At 41.6% G+C, this 27,419-nt stretch overlaps 1 protein-coding gene across 7 annotated transcripts in view; it reads left to right on the plus strand.

The window, feature by feature from the left end:
* nhsa (Nance-Horan syndrome a (congenital cataracts and dental anomalies)) overlaps positions 1–27,419 on the plus strand; it is a 58,573-nt gene that overhangs the window by 22,992 nt on the left and 8,162 nt on the right. Inside the window, exons 1-5 of one of the 7 annotated variants that reach the window (XM_032526691.1) lie at positions 8,574–8,614; positions 21,891–22,043; positions 23,418–23,533; positions 24,317–24,379; positions 26,060–26,252. In XM_032526691.1, coding sequence (XP_032382582.1) covers positions 23,468–23,533; positions 24,317–24,379; positions 26,060–26,252 — 322 coding nt within the window. In that variant the 5' untranslated portion in view covers positions 8,574–8,614; positions 21,891–22,043; positions 23,418–23,467. Of the gene's footprint in view, positions 1–8,573; positions 8,615–14,593; positions 14,874–15,869; positions 16,045–21,890; positions 22,044–23,417; positions 23,534–24,002; positions 24,051–24,316; positions 24,380–24,925; positions 25,166–26,059; positions 26,253–27,419 lie in introns of those variants that run through there. The other 6 variants (XM_032526690.1, XM_032526689.1, XM_032526686.1 and 3 more) reach the window with 6 other exon arrangements.

The following is a 27,419-nucleotide window of genomic DNA, read 5'->3' on the forward strand; positions in this document are numbered from 1 at the left end:
CCCCCCCCCTCACACACACACACACACACACACACAGACACACCCCACAGCACAGGGATGAGGAAAACTAACACACACACACACAGTAACAATACAAAGCAACGCCATTGGCTAACAGACCACGCACTTCTGGCCAATAGCATGCAGAGATGATACAGTATTGTACCCCAGGGACTGTGGTTACCTATTCAGAGTGTTTTTATCTGAACTTGTGTGGAGCAGGAGCAATGCAGCCTTTTTTTCAAAGACTACAACTGGGAATGTGTGGAGCTGCAGTTTTGGTTTTTCTGGTTTAAATGTAATCAATGTGGTCCTGTTAAAACAACCAATCAAGTCTTTTAAGTGCAGAAAACCTAATCTTAGTCCAATGATCTGTTGTAGGCGATCAATCAGCTGATAATGAACTGTCAGCGTGTTGTTGATAACCTGCTGACATTTCCCAGTGAGATCAGAAGAAGAGCTGAGTTTTGTTTGGATGTTTAACCCCGGTGCACATCCGGAGCTGATGTCATGTGAGTTTTACTCCGGCTTTTGGTTACATAATGTGAGCATGTCAGGCAGGGCAGGGCCTGCGATGACTTCATAGTCTCTTGGCAGAGCATGTCCACTTCTTAGGTATTTTTTTGGGAAGTTATATATGTGCATTTGAAACATGAGAGCTGCTGAAAATTGACAGCATAAGCTTGTTAAGAAAATAAATACCTCCTGGTGTTGAAGATTTCATGCAAGCTTTTACAACCTAGAACTCGAGCGAGGAGGTGCAGTCCCTAAAAGCAGAGCAGAATTTAATTTAGCCTGAGGGGAATTCAAATGTGGGGACTTTTCTGTGTGAGGCTCCAAAGTTCAAATTTAAGTGATTAAATGCTGGCCATGCTAATGTTCTGCCCTTTTCAGAGGAAGCCAAATAGGGTTTTTATCAGGTAATGTACGTTACATCCAGGGCTCAAAATTAACTTTGTCATATTTTTATCAGTCACTCAATACATTACCGTTGTTTTTTGGCTGGTGAGTGAAGGAAATCTACCAGCCACTCAGCATTTGGCTGGTGGTTGGTGCTAATTTTGAACCCTGGTTATATCAGATGGGCTCAGTGTATAGTCTGGTTCACCAACAGCTGTAACGTTTTCCATGTACTATATTGGGTGATCATCTGTCCTCGATGTCGACTTAAATGCCACTCTGTACTCTGATTTGGAGATGGAGCCTCCATCTTGCACGTTTAATAAACCCACTTGCTAAACTTCCTGCATGGATTTTGTTTTTCATTTTTACTACTCTATATTAATGGACGGACTTTAAACTGCCATTTTAGAAAACTGGAAAAGAAAAGTTGATCTGTGATCACAGTTATTCCGTATTGACCACAATAATGAGGTTTGGAGAGAACATCTTCCATATGATATTCATGAGTATGTGAACACACATTCGCACCCAGACACATAAACACACATGTTAAAAATCCTGCAGGTAATATTCTGCCAAATCAAATTTTTGCCAGTTTGGCAATAATTCCTAGATCTCAATTCCCATCATCCTACTGCACAAACCATCTCAATACCATTTCTATAATATTAATAGTGAATTGCATCATAACTGTAAACAGCTGGCCACAGGACCTATTTTCTCAAGAGAGGACTACAACACCATGAAGCAGCATGTACTCTAGTGAGGGGAATATTAAAGGAAGCAAGCCCTTTGGGTGTTTTCAGACCTTTAACAACTATTTTCCTATGTGGTTGTCACCAGACCATAAACAGCTCTAATATGTGATTCTTCGGTATTGGACATGGAAGCATTTCTTATTTAATGGTGCTAGCTCAGACAATTGATTTCACACTCAACTGTGTGACTCCTTGGATGTTGCTGTTTTTGAGATTTTATTGTTGACAATGATATAATATTAAATGAATTATAAGGCCGCACAGATAAAATGTTACATTCCACTCATTAAGAAGAAGTCAAAGTAAAATGATTTTGGCGGGGCGGGGGGGAGGGTGGTTGTTGTTGACATGTGGAGTTGTTTTTATAGGACATTGTGGAACAGTACACACTGATTGTGTAAATGTGTTCCCAATGTTTTCTCTGTTCCAGTAACAACTGGAATAGTCGGTGATCAAAGAGCAGAGGTCAGATCCTTGTTTCCCTCGCTGGACATCTGGGAAACATCTTACATCAACACGGTCCAACTTGAACCCAGACCCACTTGGAGGGTAAACGTTGCTCATCCCTGCCCCAGAGAGAGACCATTTGCTACTTTGCGGTCTCGGTGTTGTTTATAAAACTGCCTGTCTCTGACGGCTTTCAGCGCTGAACATCTTGAACGATGTTGAAAGCAGGAATAGCTCAATCTTGTGACATGGCTTCTAGCAGCCTTGTGGCCTCCTCTTCAGTCATGGTTTGCCCTTTGGGTGCATTCGTACTGCAGAAACCTGCGGTCAGACTGCCGCTGAGCGGCGCGGGCTCTGCCCAGTCGGAAAGGAATTCATTACAACAAAAGTGTGTGTTTTACGAGAACTCAGCTGTTTGTCAACTAACTGCAGTATGGTCGAGAGACATACATTTACAGTGGCCTAAGTGATGGTTTCCACGCCTGGGTTGATGTGCGAACGGCACACAAAGCTACCACGCATTCAGCCACCAAAAGTCAGAGGTCAGACTTTCTTTGAGCGCAAAGATAATGCGGAGCGGAGCTTAAGAAGTTGGAGAAAGTAATGAAGAAATTCCACTCTCCCTGCTGATCCCTCCAGTTCTCTGCCTTTTGTAGATTCCCTCCCCCTGTGCCTAGTTTATCCTAATGCCCGTGTTATGGGAAGGGACAGGCAGGTCTCCTGGGAGCGTCCTCCAAGCCTCGGCTCATGTGAAGGCGTGCTCTGAGTGGACCGGAGGGCTTTCAATGTAAGGTTAAAAAAAAGAGAGAGGGAGCAACTGATTGGCAGATAAAAGAAAAATGAAACATAAAGACGAGTCCTGATGCCCACCTTTGATGTGCACATCCACAGCTCCTCTCCTGCCCGCTGCCTTCTCTGTGTGTGAAGGATCATCCATGCTGACCTTCGGAGAGGAATCATTATAAAACCCTTTCTCACCAAAGGCAGCTTCCTTTTTTTTCCCATAAAAGCCCCTCTTAGCTACGGACACCCGAGCACTCAAACATACACACATATAATTCACAAACACAAAGACACCCACGCCGTCTCTCTTCTTTATTGGTCACTTTGAAACCTGACTGTCCAATGAGATGTGGCTGAATGAGTCCGCTCTCAGCCAACAGTCGTCTCCATGGTGATGTGTTCACTTGTTAAGGAAAACTGTCCTATTCTTTCCTTTTGACTTCAGATTAGTCACACTACCATGCTGTGTACTCATTAATTAATGACCTTACTTATTTCCAGGTTTCTCTCTCTGGCTGGATAGTTAGCTTTGAATGACTGCCTGGCTTTAAAGCTGCTATAATAAATATTTTTCTTATAACAATTTTTACTGGACATAAAATGAGAGCAAAAGGAGAATCATTTATGGACTTAGATTAGTGGGATGTGGCCACAAACTTTGAATGCTAATGTTGCTCAGTGTCTGCTAAATGTGTAAATAGGCAACAGTTTGCTAACATGTTAGCCACGATGATAATATGTCAGTGTTTTGTTGTTCTGCTGCTGTTTAGTGGCCAAAAAAATCAGTCTTTCCTTTAAATCAACTAATGGCTTTACTTGAACACCACCAATCATGGTGTTAATTGGAGGGTAATGGGATGGAAGGATGGCGGGAAGAGTCTGTAAGGGGATGAAAAGACTTTCCACTACAACCGAAGGATTTAGAAATTGACGCTGCCTGTCATTGAGTTTTTTTGGCTTACACTGTGATCAGTACATAGTGAAAGAAATGTCCTTCCTAATAAGTAAGGCAGGCGTGTCCATCAAACATATACGTGATTAGATGGAGCTCAACACGTCAGAACCGCAGAGAAGGCACATAAACATGTAACTCCAAAGGAAACATGACCTCTATGGGAATAAACACCTCTGGAAACGCGATATGTTCTCTCTATGAAGTACAATGCAGCTGCTCAGATAAGGTTTGCTGCTTCGCGAGGACTTGAATCTCAGGCTTCCGGGTGACCTGTGATATTTAGGTGGGCAAGGCAGCCAAAATGCTATATTGAAAAGAAACCCAGTTGTTTGTGTGAAGATTCGGTTTCCCTGTATCACAGAGCAGACCGTGTCACTCTCACACACCGTAGGCCTTAATAGATCCAAAGTCGCTGCCTCAGCAGCTTGGTGGAAATGCCTACGGCTGAAACATGTAATTGCAGTAAAGTGTTGGGTGTGTAGTAACGGGAGCTCCCCGTCTGATATGATTTGCAGATTTGATGACAGTTGAATGTGTAGCATGTATGGCTTCGGATACATATGAGAAGTATTTTCCACAGCATGGAGCTGGCAGGAGGATCACATGCTCCTAGTGGGCGGACATTTATATGTCATTCACCTTTTCATTAGAGTCTAACCTTACCATCAGCCATTAATCAATGTCACCCAAGTGGTATCCATGTTATTGAAAAACATACAACAGTTTCAGCTTCTTTCTGATTGTAACTCTCTTAATATTTGGCAGAGTGTGCAGCATCAAGCTTGGCCAAACATGTTGTGTGTAAAGGACAGAAGTCTGGTGGTATTCAAATATTTCTCCTGTTTTCAATGAATCCCATGAAAACCAAAACCATGAAAACTTTGATTCTACTAACAAGTACTGTCTGTGTATTCAAAGTCTGATATATTATCTTATTTCTCTGTACTGTATTATTAAAATTATAACTTAAGGGCGCACACTGGTAGAGCAGGCACCCATATACAGAGGTTTTCTCCTCAACCCACCAGGCCCAGGTTCGACTCTGACCTGTGGCCCTTTGCTGCATGTCATCCCCCCTCTCTCTCCTTTTTCATATCTTCATCTATCCTGTCAAGAATCAAGGCATTAAATGCCCAAAAAATGATAACTCAAAAACTATTAAAATGACACCAATGAGCCACACTGCTGCACCAGGTGACATGCTCCTCCATTAACTGTAGTTTCTTTTGAGTCAATCCCACATACACCATCATGCTGCCACAAATACTAACTAACTAACTCTAAATGTGCACCACTCAAAGTAATTCCCAACAAATGCCAATGCATTGTTGCCCTCTCCTTGGATTTGTTGACATCGAATTTGTCTGCCAGGTTTATCGTTTACCGCTAGAGTTTTCATGACTTCATAATTCAATTTTATTTATAGTATCAAATCACAACATAAGTCACCTCAAGACACTTTACAGAAAGAGTAGGTCTAGACCACACTCTGTAATTTACGAAGACCCAGCAATTTCCCCCAAGAGCAAGAAAATAGGTCTTCAAAATACCCAACTAGAAGGCTTACAGTTGATCATTTTCACAGCAGTTTCACAGCATGCATGGACGCAAAAAAGCAGGCCCCTAAAACAAAAGTTGATAGTGAAGTATTTGAGGTAATTTACAGCGCAGTAAACATACTTGCAATATTTATTCTCTATATGTGTGTTTGCATGTCTGTTTCTGTGTCATTATGTGTGTTCATATCAGTGGTGCTGGTGTGCTGAAGTGCAGAAGGTCAGGTTGAGGCTCACACACACACACACACACACACACACACACACACACACACACACACACACACATATCCCTCTCTGTCAGATACACCCTCCCTAACCACACCACTATATGCTGCAAGAGCTGTTTGTTCAGCTGGAGAGGAGATCCTCCTTTTCTTTCAGTGAAGGAGTAGGGAAGTTAAATTCCAAAGTTTTAACAGAAACCTCTCCAGGGTCTGGGGCACCAATGGCAACAACATACAGCAAACAGATGTTGTATTTTTTTTGCCCTGATTTGCAGTATAGAGTTGGGACCTCGGGAGCGGTGCAGAGCAGATTTAAGGGCTTGTGTGTTTTTATTACTTGGCTGAAGCTCCCACAGGTGCTTTGGGGGAATGAGCCCAACTTGCTTGTTATTATTATGGCCCTACTCTTCCTGAAAGTTTTTTTTTTTTCTTAAACTATGACCCAGCATAAAATTACTGGAAATATACCAAAGGGTTTCCACTGTGAGCCCTGAGAGACTCCAGAATCAGTGATAACAGCTCGGCCTCACTCAGGGTCATTTAGTATCTTTATTGCGCACTCCTCTTCACAGCTTGCTTTAAGTTTGAATTTCTGTGTCATTGCTGGAAAATGTAATTGTGTAGCTCAGCATTCATGCTGACCTTGCAGAGCTGTGAGTAGACCTGAAGTTGATATGAGCTGTGTTTGGTCTCAGTCTGATTTAGGATTTAGGTAAGGGCAGTTTTTTAGCCTCGGTCTGACTCGTCTTGTGGTCTGCTTCTGACTGCAATCAGCTGAGAAAAGCCATCTGGTGGAATTTGGACACCATTAGAAACAGCTTGACTGGATGAAGATAACTTTTCCCTTTACCACCTCTGCTGTACGCCGGTGGTCTCGTGCATGCAGCCACCCAAACTGACTGAAGAGCACACACCCAAATCTCTGCAGTCTGAACAGGGAGGAAAACAGTCTTCAATCCACATCTTACATTGTAATCTTAAGACACATTCCGTTTACTCTTTGTCGAGTTAATTTATGGTTATATCAGGTCTTTAAAGATTGGTTAAACATGGTGGTAGTTCTACCAGCAAAAAATATATATTTGTAAAGTGTTTAGTAGTGTAGTAAATTACAACTTCAGAGTCATTTGCCATTGGCATGAGGGCTGGATGATTGATGTGTGTGTACATAGGATGTATTTCATTTTCTCTGGTGATGTTATCAGGTGAGTGGCTTGGCTTTATAAAGTGCTTTTAAATTACGTTTGCCTGTTTCTTCATGTTTGCTTTGGTAAGAGGTCTGTTTTCTTCTGTCACTCAAACTGACTTTTACACTGATCTGTGGGTGTTTTCATTTGCATCAATCTTTCAGACCCAGTTAAAACACTGCTGTATATTTCCCATGTTTGTCCACTGTCCAATGTATGTTAAATCCACTGGTATGTGTATTTGTGAGACAGGGGGCTGAAGAGGAACATGGCTATAAGTGCCCCAAACAGCAAATGTCCAATCATAGTTTAGCAACTGGAACTAGGCACAGCCGATTTCTCCACTTGTTGAAGCATTGTGCATGACGTCGTTTTACACAGCTCTCTTTTTAAAGAGTGTGAAACATTAAAAAGTCAGCTGGAGACGGGGTTTTCAACCAACTCATGAAGCCAATGTTAGCTACAACTGATCAAATCTGCCAGCGACAGTTTGGGCCAGCAAAATCAACAGTCGTCAACAGGAGGGATACACCTGTCTACCTCTGTCTGAATGAAGGAAATCACCAAGCATTTGAGTCACATCTGCCACTGTTATCATTGTAATTGGCATATGTGCTGTTTGAGAATACACGACTGCTGTAGCTTTCTTCTTCTTCGCTCTTAAATCAGTCTCCTCAAATTAAGAAGTACTTGATTCAGCACTTGTATTGACCTTTCTGTCTTTAAGGATTCAGTGCACTTTGAGATATTTGGTGGGACTGTATAGTTATTTTTTTACTCTTGTATTTGCTGGAGATGTCCTTCTGTGTCAGAGAAAGAGAGAAGCGATTGGTCTACATTCCCATGGGCTTAAACTTGCGTAAAACTGTCACCACATACACAACCGAATGTGTCGTGGATGCCATGTCATTGACAGCACCCACTAATTTTACATCATGACATAACAACAGGGCCCATCATCACCAAAATGCTGCTACTGCAATTTAGTGGTGGCTACAGTTGGGCCTGAAGTCCGGACATAAGAAGGCAAAGAGAAATCAGGAAACACTGTAAGGGTTGATTTTAGAGAAAAGAAGAAAAAAAGCCATGTCAGAATAGAAAATCTAGAGGTCATAGCTGCTCTTTAGCCACAGCTTCATAGCCACAAAGAATATTTTCTCTTTCAGCGGGACGGCGCCTGTCCCTTGTACCGTAATAACAGCCGCCGCCATGATTATAATGTTTATTGGCATCCAGTCCTCAGGCCCTCCGTTCATGAAGCACTTACACTAGAGAGCCCTCCAGGGGCAAGGGGCTATTCAGGAGTTAAGCTTACTTTCTTTCCCTAGCCTTTACCCAGGACCATTTCTTTATTTTTCCCAGCCAATCTCCCTCGGCATAGAGCCACGTTCAGTGCAAGCTGCCGACACGTGAGTTGTGTCCCGTCAGAGGCCTGAGTCCTTCGTCTGTAAAGTCGTGTCAGTGAGAAACACTTTGGGGAGCACGCATGCAGAGATTAGACTGAGGGGAAGATGTTTGGTTCCTGTTGGAGACAGTCTCACAACAACATATGGTGGATGATAAGGTTTTCTCTGAGGAGCAGTAAAGCAAAATTGTACCTAATGTAATGAAAAACAACCCTCCTACTTTCCAGCTAGTGTACTCTCTAGAGATTCATGTGAGCTATATAAGAAACTGTATTACATTATAACAAGATGTTTTTTTCTGATATCCTGCTGCAATCAACTAATAATGTGTTTACTTTCTTTCTTTTTCATGTCCCCCTGACTCCCTGCTGATTTCTGCTGATGATCAATAGGTAAGTACCACTTAGATGAATATTTGCAGTATATCTGGAACCAATCCATGGCTGTAAAAGTTAAATAAAATAACTGCATTTCTTTTATTTTTGTATATTTGGTTAGTTTTCTCTGTTGTTAAGACACACATCTGCAGGGGACTCATGGGCCACGGAGGGGCTGTACTTGAGTTTTCTTTCCACAGCTGAGGTATAATGAACTGTGAAAGTGCACACGTCTCCATGCACATGTGCCCATTTCCATGGTTTAAAATGATAAAGACAATAGCGTCCTTTTTGTCGTTAGCTGGCGTGAGTTGCTATGAGGTGTCCGCACGGCGCTAGCAGCCCAGCTGTGATTCACTCAGTTTATACACTCCAGCTTATTGACGCTTTCTACATTGCTGTGATAACCAGTAAACACACACACCTCCCTGTTTCAGTGGACTGACTCGTTCACATGCACACGCTGGCAGTGACACAGCAGGTCTCCACTTTAGCGGAATCATCTCCAACAGTGTATGATTAAATATTTGTATTCCAGCTTTGTGCTGACTCAGAGAGGCTAACAATAGAAAGGTACGTGTGGTACACTCCTGGTGTGTCCTGGAAGAAAGAGCAGCTGTTTCCTGGCTTGTTCCTGTCCCCATGGTGACATATATGTATTGTCTTCCCACACCAGTTGAATGTCATTTTCTTTTGGTGGTATTTTCTCCTCTCATTTGGGTGCGATGGAGGACACTACTAGGAACTGGTTTGGTTTGATCCTTTCCATTGTTTCCAGTCAAAAGGGCTGCTGGGTTGGCTCCCTGTATAGCCATTCTTCCCGCCAGCTATTGGTTTGTGTTGAAGCAGCCAGGCCTTTAGTTTATTCTCTCTCTGAGCTGAATCCCATCAGGCGGAGATGTGGGCGGGAGGGCCAAAGCTCAGCTCAGCTCAGCCTGCCAGTTCAGCCTAATGCCACTCCCTCCTAACGACTTTCCCACAGATACACACAGGTCACCGGCCCGCAAATCTGACCTCAGTCCGACCGTGTTTGTCAGTTAAAGAGAGGTTTCCATTGCAATTGTCCAGTGCAGATTCTGTCCTCGTCTCTTTCCAAAACCACACCTTCCCCCATGTCTGCTTTCTTGGTTTCCTTTTTCCCCTCGTTGAGTTTCTCTCCCTTTGCAGACTCTGTTCTGCTTATTGTGCTCCATGTGAGCGCTGAGGGATGCCAGTAAACTGCTGAAACCAGAGTCTGAGGCTCACACAGCCCAATGTTTACACAGGAAACTGTGGGGAAACATTAAGCTGCTCAGACACTTATACTACAGTCTGCATATTCTTGTGTACCTTGAGCCAGGTTACACAGCCATTGTCCAAACGTGTGAGGTTCCTCCTCACTGTGCACATACACCTGCATACCGGCATTTACACACATGTACACATGTATAGGGTAGGTTGATTGGTTCTCTGTTTCCACAACCTCTGTGGCTTTGTTTCTGACCCGAGACTAGAGTGCCGTACAGACTACTGCCCTCTGACCCCCGTCACACACTGAATTACAAGTTGATGAATGAGCAGCTGCACAAAACACTGGACGTGCTTCTGTGGTTGCGTTGGTTGTGTGTAAGAGCAAGGGTGTGGTCCCCAAACTGAAGCATGTCTACTGCATACATCAGGTCCCTCAGACAGTCAGCAATGTTTTATTGATGTCTTTTTGATTTTAGGATTTGTCGAGGCAGTTCTACCCTCAGTCAGACTTGTCCTGTGGTGTGCTTCTGACCTTCTGTTTAATGGTAAATTGCAGTTGGGCCGAGCTTTACCGCCACCTATTGTTGCCTGACAAAATAAATGCCTGTTTTTTTTTTTACTGTGCTTTAAAAACAAATTTACTCAGATTGCCATTCAAGTAATTTTATCTATAACGAATGAGTGTTCTTTACCTTTCCCATTGTATCCTTAACTTCAGGGTGGCAAAGCGGTGTAGACTTTCACAGCTAGAAGGTGGTGGTTTCAAACTGCTGTTTTTCTCCCACAGTCCATTTGGTGTCTATTTGGACACTATGGTTGCCTAACATTTGTCAAGCCTGTGGTAGACATGTGATTTGTGCAGACTAAACCTTGCGTCTTGTCCAGTGTAAGCTGGAATAGGCTCCACCTTCATACCTGCTTATCCTGAATTTACATGTCTGACAAAAACGCATAAATGAAAACATCGCCATGTCTTATTTTGCAGTGTCATGCTGATGATATTGTTTTGAAATGACATAATGTCTACAGTATAGAAGCAGCAAGATGCATACTTTATCTATTATCACAAGTGGCATGCAGAAACAAAACGCTGAGTGAAGTGTGTTGTTTTGGCAGAGAAGCAGGCTGATGAAAGATTTATCTCCATTGCTATTCTTTTCTTGTTTTTCTTGGCTTTGGACACATGGAAAGGTAAATTCACTCCTGGGCCACTCATCCTGTCTGGCAACAGAGAAAACACTTTTGTTTCCCCTTTTTAAAAGGCAGCCATATTCCCGTAAGCACTCGGGTTCATGTTGACAGAGCTGACCGTGCAGAGGCTGCTCACATTACTCTTTCCCTTGTTCTAACTCAAAGTTTTTTCATTATCCTCCACCTTGTGGTTAACACTCCCCTTACTTCCAGTAAAGCCAGGAGCTCTTCTGTTCTCATCTCTTACTCCTACCAAGAGTTTCTTTCTTCTTTCTTGAGGTGCCTGCGAGACGGGAGCGCCGGCTGAACAAAAGCAGGAGGTCAAAGGGCGCACATTTTCATTTGTGAGACTAATAGGCCAGGTGTACCTGGAGGGTACTGAAACCCAGAGAGGTTTTTGAGCAAGGACCAGCCCAGACACACCCCTTCCTCCTCTGCTTAGGCTGGGCGTGATGTGTGTGAGTACTTCAAAGGTCTAGCGAAAGCAGGGACCCGGGCCAAGCTCAGCGGGAGAGCCATTACAGCCCAATAGGAGTCAGCTGTGACCTCAAAGAGCGTTAAATGATGTGATATGAGAGGGTGTGCTGCAGCCAAAGGCCTCCACAGCGAATCAGGAGGACAAAGCTGTAAAATGAACTCCGTACTGATTGAAGGGGTAAAGGAATTTTAAGTGTACTTCGGAGGAGAGGCCATTTCTTTTTCTTTTTTTCTTTTTTTCCTATATGTTCTGCATTAACAACCCTAAAAAACTGCCTTCGTTAATGTCAGGAAGGACTTTCAAGTCCATAGTAGAGCTGCACGGTATGAGGAAAATATACATAACATTGTTGAATATAGCGATTACAATATTACTTGCAATAAATACAGATATTAAAATGTAGGATAGATATATTTTAATTTATCTATCGCGATATGTCGCAGCCTTTCGCGATGTGAATATTGGGCCAGTTGATATTGTGTTGACAATAACACATTTTCTCAAAACAGAATTTATAAAAAAGCACTGTTTTTGTTTTTAACTCAACGCTATTATTGCTAAAAATCAATGTTAGAAACAAGAGGATGGGTTGTTTTTATGCTTAAACTTAGCATTCATCGTAATAGAGGGAGCCAAGTGGTGTTAATGAGTGTCCAATAAGCTGGTGATTTACTCAAGTGTTTGCTGATGTGGGCTGACCTCCCAGTCTGTGTGCAGACCTAATAATGAGGTGTCTAGGGGGCAATAGGTAAAAGGTTGCTGAATGTGGGCCCTGACCCCCTCTGACCCTGCTGAGTGTGCACGCAAAGGATGGAAAAATGAATCTCTCTTAGCTTGGAGTTGCTCTCGTTCACAGTTTTTGTCATGCTGTGGCTTTCCTTTTCACTACTCAGTGCTGGTAAACAAGAGGTCAGGTCGCGTTGAGTGGACAGGGCAAAATAGATTTGCAGCACAAGCAGAAAGTAGGTATGACTGCCATTTTATCTTTCCAAGATTAAAATTAGGGCCTATTTGCATACAGTGAATTCCACATGATTTGGTTCATGTTTTCACTCATTTAACGTTTAAATCCAGATTTAGTTTTAATAAACCGGAACTACAGTACTGAGAAGTCCAATTACTCCTGTTCCTGTTTGAGCTGTCCAGTATGACTTGATTAATGATTAATTACATTGCATAACTCTGTTCTTAACACACAGAAGAGTACACTACACACACCGAAGAAGGAACAGTGCACCTTTATGGAGTTAAATGTTTAACTCCAATACAAAGAGAGGCAACACGATCAAACGATTAATCAATTAGTTCATCGACAAAAAATTGATCAGCAACTATTTTGATAACCAATGTATCTGTTTTTTTTTTTTCAAGCCAAAATACCAAATGATTTCTTTTTTCCACAAACCCTTGTTCATATTTCTTTGACATTTGGCACATTAAATTATTGAATGATGGATTGATCAAATGATTAAGAATAGAATCAGCCCATTTATCAATATTAAAAGTAATAATTAGTTGCAGCTATAATTGGTGGTGTAACCTCAAACAGCTCTCTGTATAAAAGTATTATTACAGTAAAAGTTAGCTTTTAGAACTGTAGTTTGCTAACTGTAGCTCAGGTTTTTTTTTTACCCACACCCAGTCGACCCGTTCTGAGAGAACATCCACGCCGCGGGGCCTGCAGCATAACTAGTCTATATTCATAGTGTTGCAAACATTTTCTTGTAAAAACTGTCTTTGTGCAAGTGCTAAAAGTCGTTATAAACACATAACACATTTTACACTATTATAAAGTTGTTTTGTTAACCAAAACATTGAACATGATTGCATTCATCACTACAAATGACCCCTTTTATATGATTCATGATACCATTACTATCAAAATCTGCTTTTTGTTCCTCTTTATCAGCCTTTTTCCCCAGTCCTTTTTATTATTATGATATGTACAAACTCTTGTTCTTTGCTCAGAAACACGGCCAACTTTAATGCTTGCATGCATGTCACATGAATATGTTATGACGCTCTTACAAAATTCCCTCCTCATTACCGTGCTCTCGAACACACCGCACACTCATATGAACATACCATGTGTTGTTAGATCTTTACAAAGGAAATGTTTCCGAGCATGTAAGACATTCTAACCCTCACTTCACACATCCTTCGTCTTCCCTTAACCTCCAGCATCTGCACGCTCTTTTGTCAGAGTGAGAGATCGTCTCGTTGGCATCGTGCCTACCCGGCAATGTGTACCGCTCTGGAGGTTTCAAAATGGAAAGTTTTTCAAAGTCACCGCAGCCTGCTGTGGGACTTTGTAGTGGTGATTTGAAGCAGCTGAGAAAACAGGACTCAGTCGTACACCGCTCCTCTTCTACAGCTTTGGGTGATCTTCGAGAGGATTTCATTGTCAGGAAATGTCCCATAAGCAGCAGCATGGTTTCAGACATTATTGAACAATAATTCTTAGAGTTGTTTAGGAAATTGATACACATTAGAAATGTTATAGCTCTGTTTGGGAGGGGGTCACAAAAGGGAGGCTTTGAGGTTCAAGTCGTAAGTGATGTGGGTTTGAGTTGTTGTTGTTTTTTTTCTAGCCAAGCCCCTTTGTATGGAAACCCATGTGTTGGTACATTACCATGTTAGGGTTTAGATACAAGTAGCCCATCTATCACATTATTTGCCATTATTTGGTAATAATCATGATAATGGAAACTGTGATATCAGATGGGGTTCCCCCACTCCTTCCTCAGTTCCACCCTTTCTTCCCTGCACACAAGCAGGCACACAGATTGGCAGTCCAGGCGCTGATCCAAAATCGGAGTCTCCCGAAGCACAAGTAGGATTTAATTCCACCACCAGACGGGTTCTCGTGTGTGGGCTTGCGGGCCTGCCAGCGTGGGCTGATACTGTGACCTCAAGTCAGGAAACACGAGCATACTTTAGAGCGCTGCAATGCAACAAGAACAATTTCACACACCTGCATTACCATTCCTGTTGCAGTGATGTCATCTTATCACATACTGTACGTTTGACGTGTTGCCTTAAAGAATACATTCAGATTCATAAAAGATGGAAAATGTCGCACAAGACTTTAAATACAATCGACTGTCATAAGGGGGGAGGCTATTTTTCATTTCTCAACCAGTTAGTTAAATGAATGGTGTTGAGGAACAGTAAAGCACTTCAGGAAGCCAACCAGTGGTTTGATTACAGCTTAGAAGCCCTTTGCTTTGGTACCTGCAGGCAGCTGAGAGCATCAGGCTGCAACAATGGCTCATTTAGCTCCCCCCCCTCAATAGGGATCCTGGTTCCCAGCATCACATTCCAAGCAGAGGTCACAGGGCCCACCTGCTATCCCACATCAAAGCTCCAGGTGAGGTAAGGGAGAGCCCATTTCAAAAGGTGTGGTGGTATAGACAAGAAGTTTACAGGAAGAGAAAGGCGGAAAGAGTTTAAGTCTCCTGCACTAATATGAGCCTTATCTATAATTAGCCTTTGCATGCTAAATAGTGCAGTTGTGCTAAAAGGCAAGTTTTCAGGTCAAGTGTCCAGTTTTAACACTTTCAAGTTTCTTTAAATATTTATATGAGGCTAGATATCATCTTGAATTTCCAATATTGTAATATAAGTGTTGTCTTTTCCTGGTTGAAAGGCCAGATTACAATAAAGCGATGTCATTTTCAAGACTACTGTAGCTGTTCTACTATTTGCATTTACCCAGTTACCACATTATTTACGATTATTTATTACAAATCTCATTGTGTTAATATTTTGTGAAGGCACCAATATTGAACCTTTAAATATAAAGGTAGTTAGTCAAAAATTTCGTGATTTTCTCCTCATCGCTCAGCTCTACAATAGAGTGTCATTCTCAACAACGTTTCAACTGATGTAGCAGTTTAGATAACACACTCGACTGTCCCGCTGTCACCGATGTGAACTACTCACAGACGGTTGCCTCGTTCATGGACTCACAGCGATGTGTTGCTGCAGAATCAAAATAAGAGAAACCTAATGGATAGTTGGCAGTATTTTTGGCCTTAAGAAAAAGATTTCTCACTTCGTACTCATGTTCCCGCTCATCAATGCTGTAGTTATCATTTCAACAACTTACATTACAGACAAAGTTGTTGCAGTTGTTCCACTCATAGTGTCCTTAAGTGGAGCTTCTCAGCAGGTCTGCATGCTTTAGCCATGTCTCGTTCCTGAATGAAAACAATCTAGTGCCCCCACCTGCTGCAGTGGGTCAGCAGCAGCGACATCACCCTTATCAACTGGGAGGATGTGGGCTCAGGGCGGATTACCGGGGAGACGGGTATTATTCTGTGCCTCCTGGCATGGGGACTCTACTCTTTGTGTTTTAGTGATCAGACCTCAGAGGGGGCTTTCACCAGCAGCTGACTGCCGACGCACCGCCAAACAGCAGCATTGTTTTTATTGACAGAGAGCAGATTTTAATTTTTAGATTTTTGGCAACAGGAAAGATGTGGATAATTATCTCAGCTATTTGATGATTATCTGTTTACATGTTGTTTCTGGGCCGATTCAGGTTAGTAGCATTTATTCTCTCGTTTTGTTCCGTTGCACTGTAGCGTCTACAGAAATGCATCCAGACGTTAATGTGAAATGACGCTTTTACATTTATTGTGAATGTGAATGACTGAATGAGTATTTTTTTCCTAGCTCTTAGATCTTCTTCATTATACAGCACAATACTGGATTGGAATTGTTCAGTGAGTATTTCAATGATTTATCCAAAAATGTAATGACAATAACAAACTGATACTTGATATTTGATACCACATACATGAGTTATGGATTCAAGTATTGACCATCCTTGTGGATCCTTTGGCATTCCTCTGCACCCCCCCCCCATTATCCTCCATTGTGGGTTAAGCATTCAGTGTTGTTTCAGCGGTTTGGATTAACACTCCTACTCTCCTGTAGCAGACCATAAACAGATTAGTGGTAGCCCAAGTCAGGGCCTGGCCGGACCATCTGTACCCAGCGCTGGGTGGGGAAGGGTCCATGGGGGAGGAGTGTGAGCAGATGTTCCAGTGGAGCTGTAGGTCAGGGTGGTAGCAGAGCCCAGGGACTTCACTGCAAAGACTTGAGGGACACAGGGTTTCTGTTGAGGTGACTGAGGGAGATACACTGACTGATTTAATGTCTCACTGATGCTCAGAGTTTAACACACAGCTCAGTCATGGCTCTAGGATGCTGCCTTTCTCTTGCATCCCAAGGTACTGTATAATTTGCTGGGGCTTTAATAAAACTGCATTTACCTCCCATTGCTTTTTGCTGTGCATGCACAACTTGCAACTTGGAACCACAGTGGTTGGACAAACATGTCTGCAGTTTGTTTGAGGATGTAAGAGATGACAAGATGAAAGTGCTCGTCTCCTCAGCTAGTGTTGGAGGCATTTGCTCTGTTGTTTTGCTTGGTTAGTATAACCTGTGTTACAGAGTGTGAAAGCAACCCAACTGCGGGGAGACCCTACAGGCTGTTACACCAAATTGTTGCTGCATTGTTTGTTCAGAAGGAAAGTTCTGCGCTCACTGAAAAAGCCTTTCACATCCAAAACCTCTGATTTTTGTGCCTTCTATCTGAAAATAATCTCTTTTTTTAGCATAAGTGTGCACGAAATCCCACGTAATCGTTTTTAATAAGTCTTCAATTTAACATACTAACTCACATGAAGTAACAGAACTGACTGAGCGCAGTCCACGTTCACCTTTTTCTTATCTAAGTGTGATCTCATGACTGACATCTGTGGCTGTGTTTTCCCAGGCCGCTGGCAAATTGTAGGTGTGTGTGGGTGTGAGGGGTTTGGTTTGGCTCCTGTCTGGGCCAGTGCTGGGTAAATTACAAGGCAGAAGGAGTCTGAGGGGGCAGGCTTTCATCCCCCCTTCTCCTGGCCTGCAGGCCTGCTGGCAAGGCTGATAGCGCTGTGGTTATTGGGGCATGATCCTGCTGCAGATGAAGAGGAGGAGAAGAGATTGATAGGCTGTCTTAGGTTGCGGATAATAAAGTTATTGAACTCACTTTCCCAGGAAGGTTCACAGGATGATCCTCAGTGAAAATAAGTGAAAAATAAGACTCAAAACGGGAAGTTTTTATAGCAGAGAGACGCAATCAAGTAGAGTGTCAAACTCGCTTTTTATCTTTTTTAAGTTTTTGTTTTTCTTCTCACCTGAGGCCACGTGGCTGTGTTGGCTCAGTGTGGCCGTGTTGAAGATCACTAACACCAGATGTGAAATAAAGAGAAAGTCGCCAAGAGGTGAATAAAATGACTGGAGGCTGATGTGTTTTCTTTGGCCTTATTTGGGGTAACAGCAGACCACTGCTCTCCCATATTAAAGGGTTTCCTCATATGGACTTGTGACGCCATGAAAACCTCTTTGAAGGCCACTCATGCTTTGCTGTATATGTACTGAACTGAAAGTGGCAGCTGTGTGAAAGGAAGTATTGATGTTTTTAGTTTTTGTGTTTTCATGCAGAGGGAAGACAAAAACAGGGAAAGTGAAATGGAGTAGAGCACAGTCGATGTCCTAGTTGTTGTTATTGTTGTCAGATGGGTTTTCAGTTTGAGGGTGACACAGCAGGGCCAACAGTTCATATCTCAGCAGGGAGGCAAGGAGGAGACAGGCTGACAAACACCCAACACACCACTGCTAACTCACTTATCTCCCCACAGGTCACAACAGAAACGCCTCATAGCTTCAAGTTTGAAATATTCAATTGCATAGTTTACATACTGTATTCACACACAGATGGGTGACAAATCAAAGAAAACAACCAAATGAATGAAATTAAAGACAGATGGTTGTGAACACTTTGATGTCTGGGAGCTAATAACTTTACGTAGCTAGAGACAGGAGATGGTTAGCTAATTTTAGTTTAACTTAGCTTATTTTAAGGAATAACATGCATATTTCCTGTGATCCCGTGGGTGTTGTAGTTTTTCTAATGTTACTAGTTTTGCAACAGCATGTGAAAAAAACTACGTTTGCTAGGCCAAAAACAATGGGTTAAAATGGGTTTGCGTTAACACCGTAAATGACACGTTTAACTGACAGCACTAATTAAAACATAAGATCATATGATCAAATATCACAGTAGGATTTCACTGAAAACGAATAAGCATTAACATTAAATTGTTGCCCAGCGTTATTCACAGCACACAAGCAAAGTATAATATAGCATGTAGTAAAGCATTTTGATTATGAAGCAGCAGGTAAATGTACGTTGTGATGAGTTCAGCTCCTCCATCTACAGCTGAGCAGGAGACACAACACAGAGCTTGTTCTCAGGTCAGCCTCTCACCACAGACGGCTTTTCAAATCCCTCTGGGGGGTTTTATGGAAAACGTCAAGTTGTCTCTGGGTGACAGATAAACATACTGGCTCTCCTGGGGACTGCATGCATGGCACCAGGTTTCGTTAAAACTCTTTCTTTAGAACTCACAATAGTAGTAGTTTACATATGAAGCAGTTTTCCTAGGGCTGGGTATCATTCAAACATATTAGATATTTTGTTATTGGTTGATATTTTGGTATAATTTGATACCATGACTTACCTGGTATTTCCAGATAGGTGTCCACAGGCAGCTCTGTGTTCAATTAAGCACTTTATTTAATTGGCTACTTCTTAGGTTTATTGTTTTCTTAAATGATTTTAAATGTGCTGACAAAGGACATTTAGGGAAGACCTGATTATATCTGTCTTATAATATGTCAGCAAGCAACGCATCATCAAGGCAGTATTGTAGATGTTGATTAAAGCTTTTCACCCGAGCACAGTTAACCATAATTTGGGTGAAGTGAATGTAAGACGATTGCAGAAGTGACACTGTTTATTATTTTTGAAGAAATGACAGAGCAGATTCCAAAAACAAATCCAGTGTGGCAGGGTTCACATTTTTATGATGTAAATTGAGGGAGCAAACGCAGTATTGGCGCCAGAAAATCAGCAGTCCTTATTGGTCGGTGGCTAAGACTGATGAAAAGAAAATCATATCGGCATCGGCACTAAAAAATCCATATTGGTTAATCCCTAATGCTGCATGCTTATTGGCTGACTGACGCTGACGAGATTTACTCCTTAGGTGTTGATATTTTGTATTGAATGACAAGGCATTTTTTGATACTCGTACTTTAGAGGAAATTTTCCCTGTGCCCTAGGTTTTTCTAACCTTTAGTAGCTGCGCTTAGCAGTTCAACAATGTCTTTTTTTAGTGAAACAGACTAAAGTTAGCTTCTGGCTGCACTACAAAGCAAACTTGGAGTCTGCCTTGTAGCAGACACGTGGGTCAGACAGAGTTTGTTTCAGGGAAGCTGCCAGGTCAAGGACAAGCCCAGAAATGTCTGGCAGGTAGGGGAAGACTGACATATGTGTTTGACTGCTTAAGTAAAGACATAGCAGTGGTAATCCCCTAGATTTCCCTCGGATTCTTCTACAGATGATGTGTAAGATGTTATCTCAAGCCAATGCCTGACTGAGTCTTACTTTATGTGGTTATCTGACTATACTGTTATTTTTATGCTGTCATTTCTTATTCTATGTGTGTGTGATGTGACAGATAGAGTGAGAGTGAGAGAGAGAGAGAGAGAGAGAGAGAGAGAGAGACTAAAGGAAGAGAGATTTTCTTTGATTTTTGGAAGGGGGAGGTGCATAATTTCTCAATTTGCACACGATTATTGATCATTCTTTATTTCTGCGTTTATCTTATTTGTAGCACTCACACAGCAGTTACTGTATACATCTGAAATAAAACGCATTACATGTATAAACCCTTTAAACTAACACTTTTCCCCCTTGTCCGTGTAAGATGTGTAATTTGAGAGCAGAGCGTCACCTCTGTTTAACCCGAGGAGGTGTGAAGTGGAGCAGGGAGATTAGACCAGGTACTGGTCAATGTTCGGAGGATGAAAGTCCCAGTATCAGGTTTCATTAATACCTATTGTTTGGCTGCAGGTAATAGCAGTGCATCAGTCAACAGGCTTTTGTGCTGCTAACATTGGGTCTGGTTATCTTCTCAGGTTTCAGCTCTAATATGAAACTGGTGCTTCAAATCTGCCTTATATCCCAAACCATTTTTTAACCCTCAGCTGCTCTCATGGCACCCCATTATTGCTGCAATGGTAAGCCCATTGGTCATTTGTCTGAACCTTAATGATGGTATCCAGTGTCTCACCACAAAGAGTGGAAATGTAAAAGTCTCCTCAGTAGTGGAGCTCAGCAGGCTGTCCCTTGTGATGGAAGCAAGTTGCTTTTCCATTCCATCTGTTGGCATACACACAGTAGTGCAGGGGGTCCAGTGACACGTGCTGTACCTCATTAATCCAGAAAGACGTTAAAGAGTTTGTGACTATGTCCCCTGAACACAAGCATTATATTGGCAACAAGCTCCAAGTCATCAAACATCTATCTGAGGAGGACTGTGGGTTAAATATGAAGATTTTAGTAGTTAACAGTTGTCACTGAGAACCTATAAAATAATTAAAGCTTCCTTGTTGGTCAGGTTGTCTTGTTGTCCAGTAACTTGTCCATTTCAGTGTCTGTGACTTTGTTTAAATCGCTTCTTAAAACCCATTTTTTATAAACTTGCTTTTATGTGATGTCGTCTTTTTACCCCATCATGTGTTTATTATATTGTATGTATTTGTTTGTCATTTTTACTGTCCTTTCAAGATGACCCATTTTTTATTTCCAGTATTACAAAGATGTGTAAATATGCAGTGGTATAGTCTACTTGAAACGCTGGTAATACACTGTATACCCGCTAGGAACAGTATACGGGCGAGTATGAAGCCGGGAGGGAAAATCACAGTATATTTTTATGTACATTTCCATGCGTGATTTAAAAACAAAAATACATATAAATCTGAGTTTGTTAGATTTTGACATACACAGTATTTGTCACACAAATGGTTTAATTAAATTTTTTATCTGAGATTTTTTTTTCATGCTTAAGCCTTAAACATGCTTGTGAAAGTCCCCTTCTCTCACAGTAGTCTTCCATGTCAGAGGCTCAGTCACCCCGTCCTCTTTCAGTCACTCTGTTTTCTGATTTGTAAATGTCTGGAGGAAGTAACTTTTAAATAAAAACTACAAAAAATTAAATAATCATTTTTAATTATTCTTTTTAAATATCAATTTACAACTATCAGAATCGGGCATCGAATCGTTTTATAGAGAATTACGATGCATCTAAGAATTAATATTGTTCCCACCCCTTGTATGTATATTGATTTGAATGTGCTTTTGTTTCTTCCATCGAAGCACTTTGTACTATAACTATTGTTTTTAAAGGTGCTATACAAATCAAAGTTCATTGATATTATATTTGCACATGCTTTAGTTGTCTGACCTGGTCCGTCTCTCTTTGACAGCGGTGTCTAACCTGGATGTGGAGAGTAAGCTGACGGCACATTACCAAGCTCCCTGGCACCAGCAGAGGAACATTTTCCACCCCTCCACACGGCCAGCATGTGTTGTAGACCTCCACAGGCAAGCCAACGTCAGCCGGTGGGCCCTACACCAAGGTGAGCCCCCCCGACACTCCGTCTGACCACAACACACAAGCAAAGCCAAACAGCTGCTCCAAACTGTTCTCTCTCTGTGTCCTTCCCAATTATTCCACTCTCATTTAAAAACCTATTCTTTTTTTTCTTTTTTTTTTGTTACTTTATTTAAAAAGGGTCACATGGGAAACCTGCTTCCCACCTTAAAGGGTTTCTTGTTGTTAGTACCGTATTATTCTGGTGTTGTTCTGCCCTCCAGTGGACATATTTTGCAACTGCATCCTGGTTGTAGGCGCCGTAGAGGACAGTAGGAGTATGACATAATCTGAAAATATTTTTATCCAATACAACTGTAGTCAATCATTTTTGTGAAGCTTAAAATGTTTTTGTTTGTGATTCAGCACAGGGGTTCATTTCTGTAATCTCTGCTAATTATTTGGTAATAGTTTGTTTGGTCGTTGTTGATTGCTTTGAATGGAAATGTGCACTTTTAAAAGTCGGACGAACAAACTAACAGGAACACACCGATATCACACTGCTAATCAGCCACTTTTCTGACCCAATACCTGATCATTATTATTAGCTTCACAAAGGCAGTATTTATTCAGGCCTATTGTGTATGTACTCCGTGTTCAAAGCATAAATTCACAAATTAGTTTATGTCAATCTATAAATCAAATGATTCTTACACTTCCATATTCAAGATTCAAGATTAACTTTACTGTCCCACATTGTGGGAAATTTGTCTTGGGCACTTAACCCATGCTGCAGCCATAGTGACCACAATCAAACACAGACAGCATATTTAAACAACAGATACCGTACAATACCATACAACAGACAGTACAATGGGCCTGATGGTGTAGAAAACCCAACATGGTGTTATGCATTGCATTAGTTAATATGTGCATTGAAAGAGTTATTGGTCACTGTAATGTTTTCTCCTGTCCATGTGGACATTGCTATGTGTAGACCCATCCTTTAAGTAGGGCCTGACCAAATTGCCTCTATAGTGTCGAGTATTGAAAAATGCCTTGTCATTCAATACTAAATTTCAATACCTAAGGAGTAAATTTCATCAGCGTCAGTGAGCATGCAGCATGCTTCTACTAAGATCTAACAATGCTTGCGATTGGCTGTCTAACGTCATATGTATAGGCAGGCAGGTATGTAGTAGGAGCTGAGAAATAAATAAAAAGATTTATGCCGTAATGTTGTAATTTCTTTTTGTTTTATAAAATTTGTACCAAAAAGTAGTATCCTTCAGGAGCCGGTATCAAAGTCACAGTATTGGTATCAGTACCGGTATCAAATTAATTTGAATGATTGATACCCAGCCCTACCTGTAAGTAGATGTTGTAAACGTTTCAGAGTTTTAATCTATTCTTGTTGCAGATCACCAGAGGAGAGGATCAGGCAGCAGGGAGCGGAGAGTAACCATCTCCATGCCCATGTACCCCTCCCCACACATCGTCCAGAGGCAAGAACACAGGGGCACAAATGTGACAACGGTGAGACCACTGAAATATTCTCTCTTTGGATCCAACTTTCTTCAACATGTTGGACGCTGGGAAGTCAGGGCACCAGTTAATACACTGAAAAATTTGACAGCATTTTGGTTCATCACCTACCAAACTGAATCAGCAGACAGTTCATCAGTTATCTTCTAAACAAACCAATCTGTGACAATATCAAATTGTGAGTTTATTTTATATTTAATTTAATTTATATTTATTTGATTGTTATAACATTTTACACAGTTTTCCTCCCTAGTTTTTGTCTTTATTTTGCTTATCAAACATGTACTTGAATTCACATGGTATTTACTACTTTGAATTTTTTTGAATGTATATTTGTTTTTCAGGTGTTGATTTCCTTTCATTGTTTGTTTTAATTTAATGGAGAAGTCTAACATAGTTGCTCTGTCCAGATTTCTGATGTTGTTTTAAAGTGAAATGCACATTTTTTCCTTTCGACCAGCCAGAAAAACTTGTTAGAGATGCAGCAACACAGTTAGCACAAACGCAGGTAACAAAGAGGGAAGTGGAATGTGTCTGTGATGTGTTCAATGTGGTCTGTGCAGAGCATGGTTGTTTACATTTCATGTATATTTAAAATCATCTCATCAACCTGTCTCGATTCAAATACATTTCACAGTCCACATGTTCCTCTTCTCCAAGTTTACCCCAGTATTGTTGTATTTTTTTGTCCATGTTCATGTTTATGTTGAGTATCTCCATGTTCATTCTTGTCATATGGTTTTGTTGTCCTTTTCTTTTTGCCCTGTACTTTAGTTTGAGTCCACCCGCTCCTCCTCCCCTACCGAATGTTGCCGCTTCTCTCCCTGGAGCAGAAAGGTAGAGGTCCCTCCCTCCCTCCAGCCACCTGTGTGCTCCTTTTAACACTTATATTTCACAACTTCTTGGCTGTTTGACTCCTAATTTACATAATGAGTCTTTTTTAAATGCATGCCCACCTACTGGAATGCTGCATTCGCTCAGGAGTGGTTAGTATCCTGCTCCGACCAGTTAGGGACACGAGGTTAAGGTGAAACTGAATAAGAGCCCAACACGTCACACATATACGTACTCACAGAGCCCACAGTTAGACTCTGAGCATGCAGTATGTGAGGAATGTGTATGTGTGTGTGTGTGTGTGTGTGTGTGTGTGTGTGCGCGCGCGCCCAAAAGCCACAGTTTCCCTAATGATGGGGTCGGCTTCTCGAACTTGTGCTTGTACCCATGATCCCTCTGTGCTGCGGTTTCCTCACTGGAGCCATCCCTGAGAGAGCTGACATCCTCATGTTTCTGTGCAGTTTTTTTCACCAAATATATCGTGCTTGATGCCCACTTCGAGAGAGAAATGAGTCAAACACTGCCACTCCTTTTTTCCCCTTGTCGTCCTGTGAGTCCTATAAATGTTTTTTTTTTCTAGTAGTTGGGAGAAGTTTCCAAGGAAACAGGTTTCTTTTGTGGCCTGGGTTTTTTGTGAGGGTCTCATTGGTCTGCTGGGAACAGAGAGCACAAAGGCTTGAGAGCTGGCTTCAAATGGGGGTGGGAGGTTGTCGGGTTATGGAGGTGGGAACCAGTTCAGCCTGAGAATCACTCCCAGTTTCACTAGTGCTTCTCTGTAGGAATCTCAAGGTAAGAACTTCAGAGCCTAAATTGATTTATCATGGAAGTATTGGGGATCTACGGTATTTTAGTTTAAAAGTCTGAGGGGGTCTGTGGAAAAAGGATCTGGAGTCAGAGGGGAGAACTGTACAGTGATAGATGCTGCTGAGGCTGCTGCTCAGAAGGAATGCTGCCGTGAAGTATTTCCTCGAAATTTCCAGAGACTTGTTATTATGCACTAGAGTCCCTTCAGATGCCACAGATTGTCAGAGCGTGAGCTAAGAGTTCCCAAAACCAGCATGTTGTGACTGGAAGTGATCACGTTTCTGTCCTGTGCAGTAGCTGTTGAGTGAAGGAGACACCTTTGTTTCTCAAAGCAAAATTAGTATTTATCATGACATGTGCTGTAGAGTGTGTGCCAAATCTTTTATTATTGGTCTGACATTTTTGCATAAAGTCATTAACTTTTCTGCGGGTACAACCATGTTTCATGTTTTTAACATTTTAAATTCAAGCTTTTACCTTTGTGCTTGTTTTTTTCTTGCATGAAACCTACTAAGTAGATTCTTTGAATGTTCCTTGTGCTTTTCCATTTTCTGTCTCTCATGCTTTTTATTTCCACAATGAAATGAATCCAACATGAAACTCAGCTCCTAGAAGGGCATGTGTATTGATTTGCCTCTGGTCTGACAGTAAGCAGTCTTTGCAGCAGATTAAAAAGACACTAATCTCTACATCTAGCCTTCAGCTCTTTCCCAGATAAACACTTTGACAATACCAGTGTAATCCCTGACTTTAATCGCTGTACACTACACATTCTCCCTTTCTGAAGCTGAGTATGTTAATTTCACTCTGCCGTACAATTTCTCACTTAATGCCACCTAACCTTAACAACCTAACCATGCAAATATCCATCTGTTGCAGGCTGTGCCCTTTGACCCCGACACTGACGGGGTGGTACTAGGTCACCGGCCCAGGTTTCCCATCCCTAACACCCCCTCCACCCTGGACAAGCAGACTAACTGGTCTAAAGCCCTGCCGCTGCCCACCCCAGAGGAAAGAATGAAAAACAATTCCCAAGTCATCACCTCATTTGTCATCCCCATTAATGTGACTGGTAAATTTAAAGCATTATGTTTTATATCTGAGTGTGTTTATTGTGACAGGATTGAGTAGACTGACTGGGGTGTAGATTCCTCCAAAGTCTTTGTTAGGTAGTTTGTTTTTTTGCTAGTTTCTTTAGATTTTCTTGAAGGAATGGTCTGAGACAGATTGGGAAAAACCTATTTGCTGTCTTTCTTAGAGTTAGAGTAATAAACAGTATGAATTCAATGAGAAGATTGATAGCACTCTCATGTCCATCTGTTAAATGTTAAACCGTAAGACCAGGAGATAGTGAGTTTAGCTTAGCATAAAGACTGTACATTAAAAAAAAGAAGAAAAAAAGACATATATAACTAGTATAATTAGTGAGCTTTAGAGGTGCTGTAAGTTGCATTTGTAAAAATTTGATAGAACCATGCTAGCTTTTCCCCTGCTATCAATCTTAATGCTAAGCTAGGTCAAGATAATTGTCTCCTTGCTATAGCTAGATATTTAGCACACAGGCATGAGACACTTGGCAAGAAAACAAATAAGCATATTTCCCAAAATGACCATATACTGTATACCTATACTGATCTCAACCATATTGCACAGTAGTGCACAGACATGCAGGTGATGTTGATCTTCTCAGTTAAGTCTGGGCAAGAAAGTGAATAAGCATATTTCCCAAAATGTCAAACTGAACTCCTTGTTGCTGAGATTTGGCTCTCCTCTTTAACACTGTATGAGTGTCAAGTCTACTTTCTCCAAAAAATAAATTAAATATCTGCAAGAAATTCAAAAATGATGCAACTAAGTATAAAACCTCATCATCATTATCAAAGGCATCAATGTTGTCACAGAGAACCACTCTCAATCTGCAAGTCATGCTTTGTGCCCCTTTAATGTTCTTTCTCATGCTTTGGCGCTTTGTGTCTGTGATTGCGAGGCGAGATTCTGTGACATGAATGCCAATTAGTTCTGTCCAAATTGTTGAAAAGCCCTGGTCATTAACTCTCGCTCACACTGACTCAAAAGAAGAGTTATACGCCAACACTGGCTAAGTCAGACACAGTTGAGGGGAAAAATGTACATTGTAAGCAAAGTCCAGTGATTGCTATGGTGCTGAAAGGCCTGACCTGCTATCACATGATAGTCACAGTGTATAGTGAGGGAGGAAAACAAGGAGGGCACACAACAA

Source organism: Etheostoma spectabile, chromosome 9, assembly GCF_008692095.1.
Source record: "Etheostoma spectabile isolate EspeVRDwgs_2016 chromosome 9, UIUC_Espe_1.0, whole genome shotgun sequence".
Taxonomy (NCBI): Eukaryota; Metazoa; Chordata; class Actinopteri; order Perciformes; family Percidae; genus Etheostoma; species Etheostoma spectabile.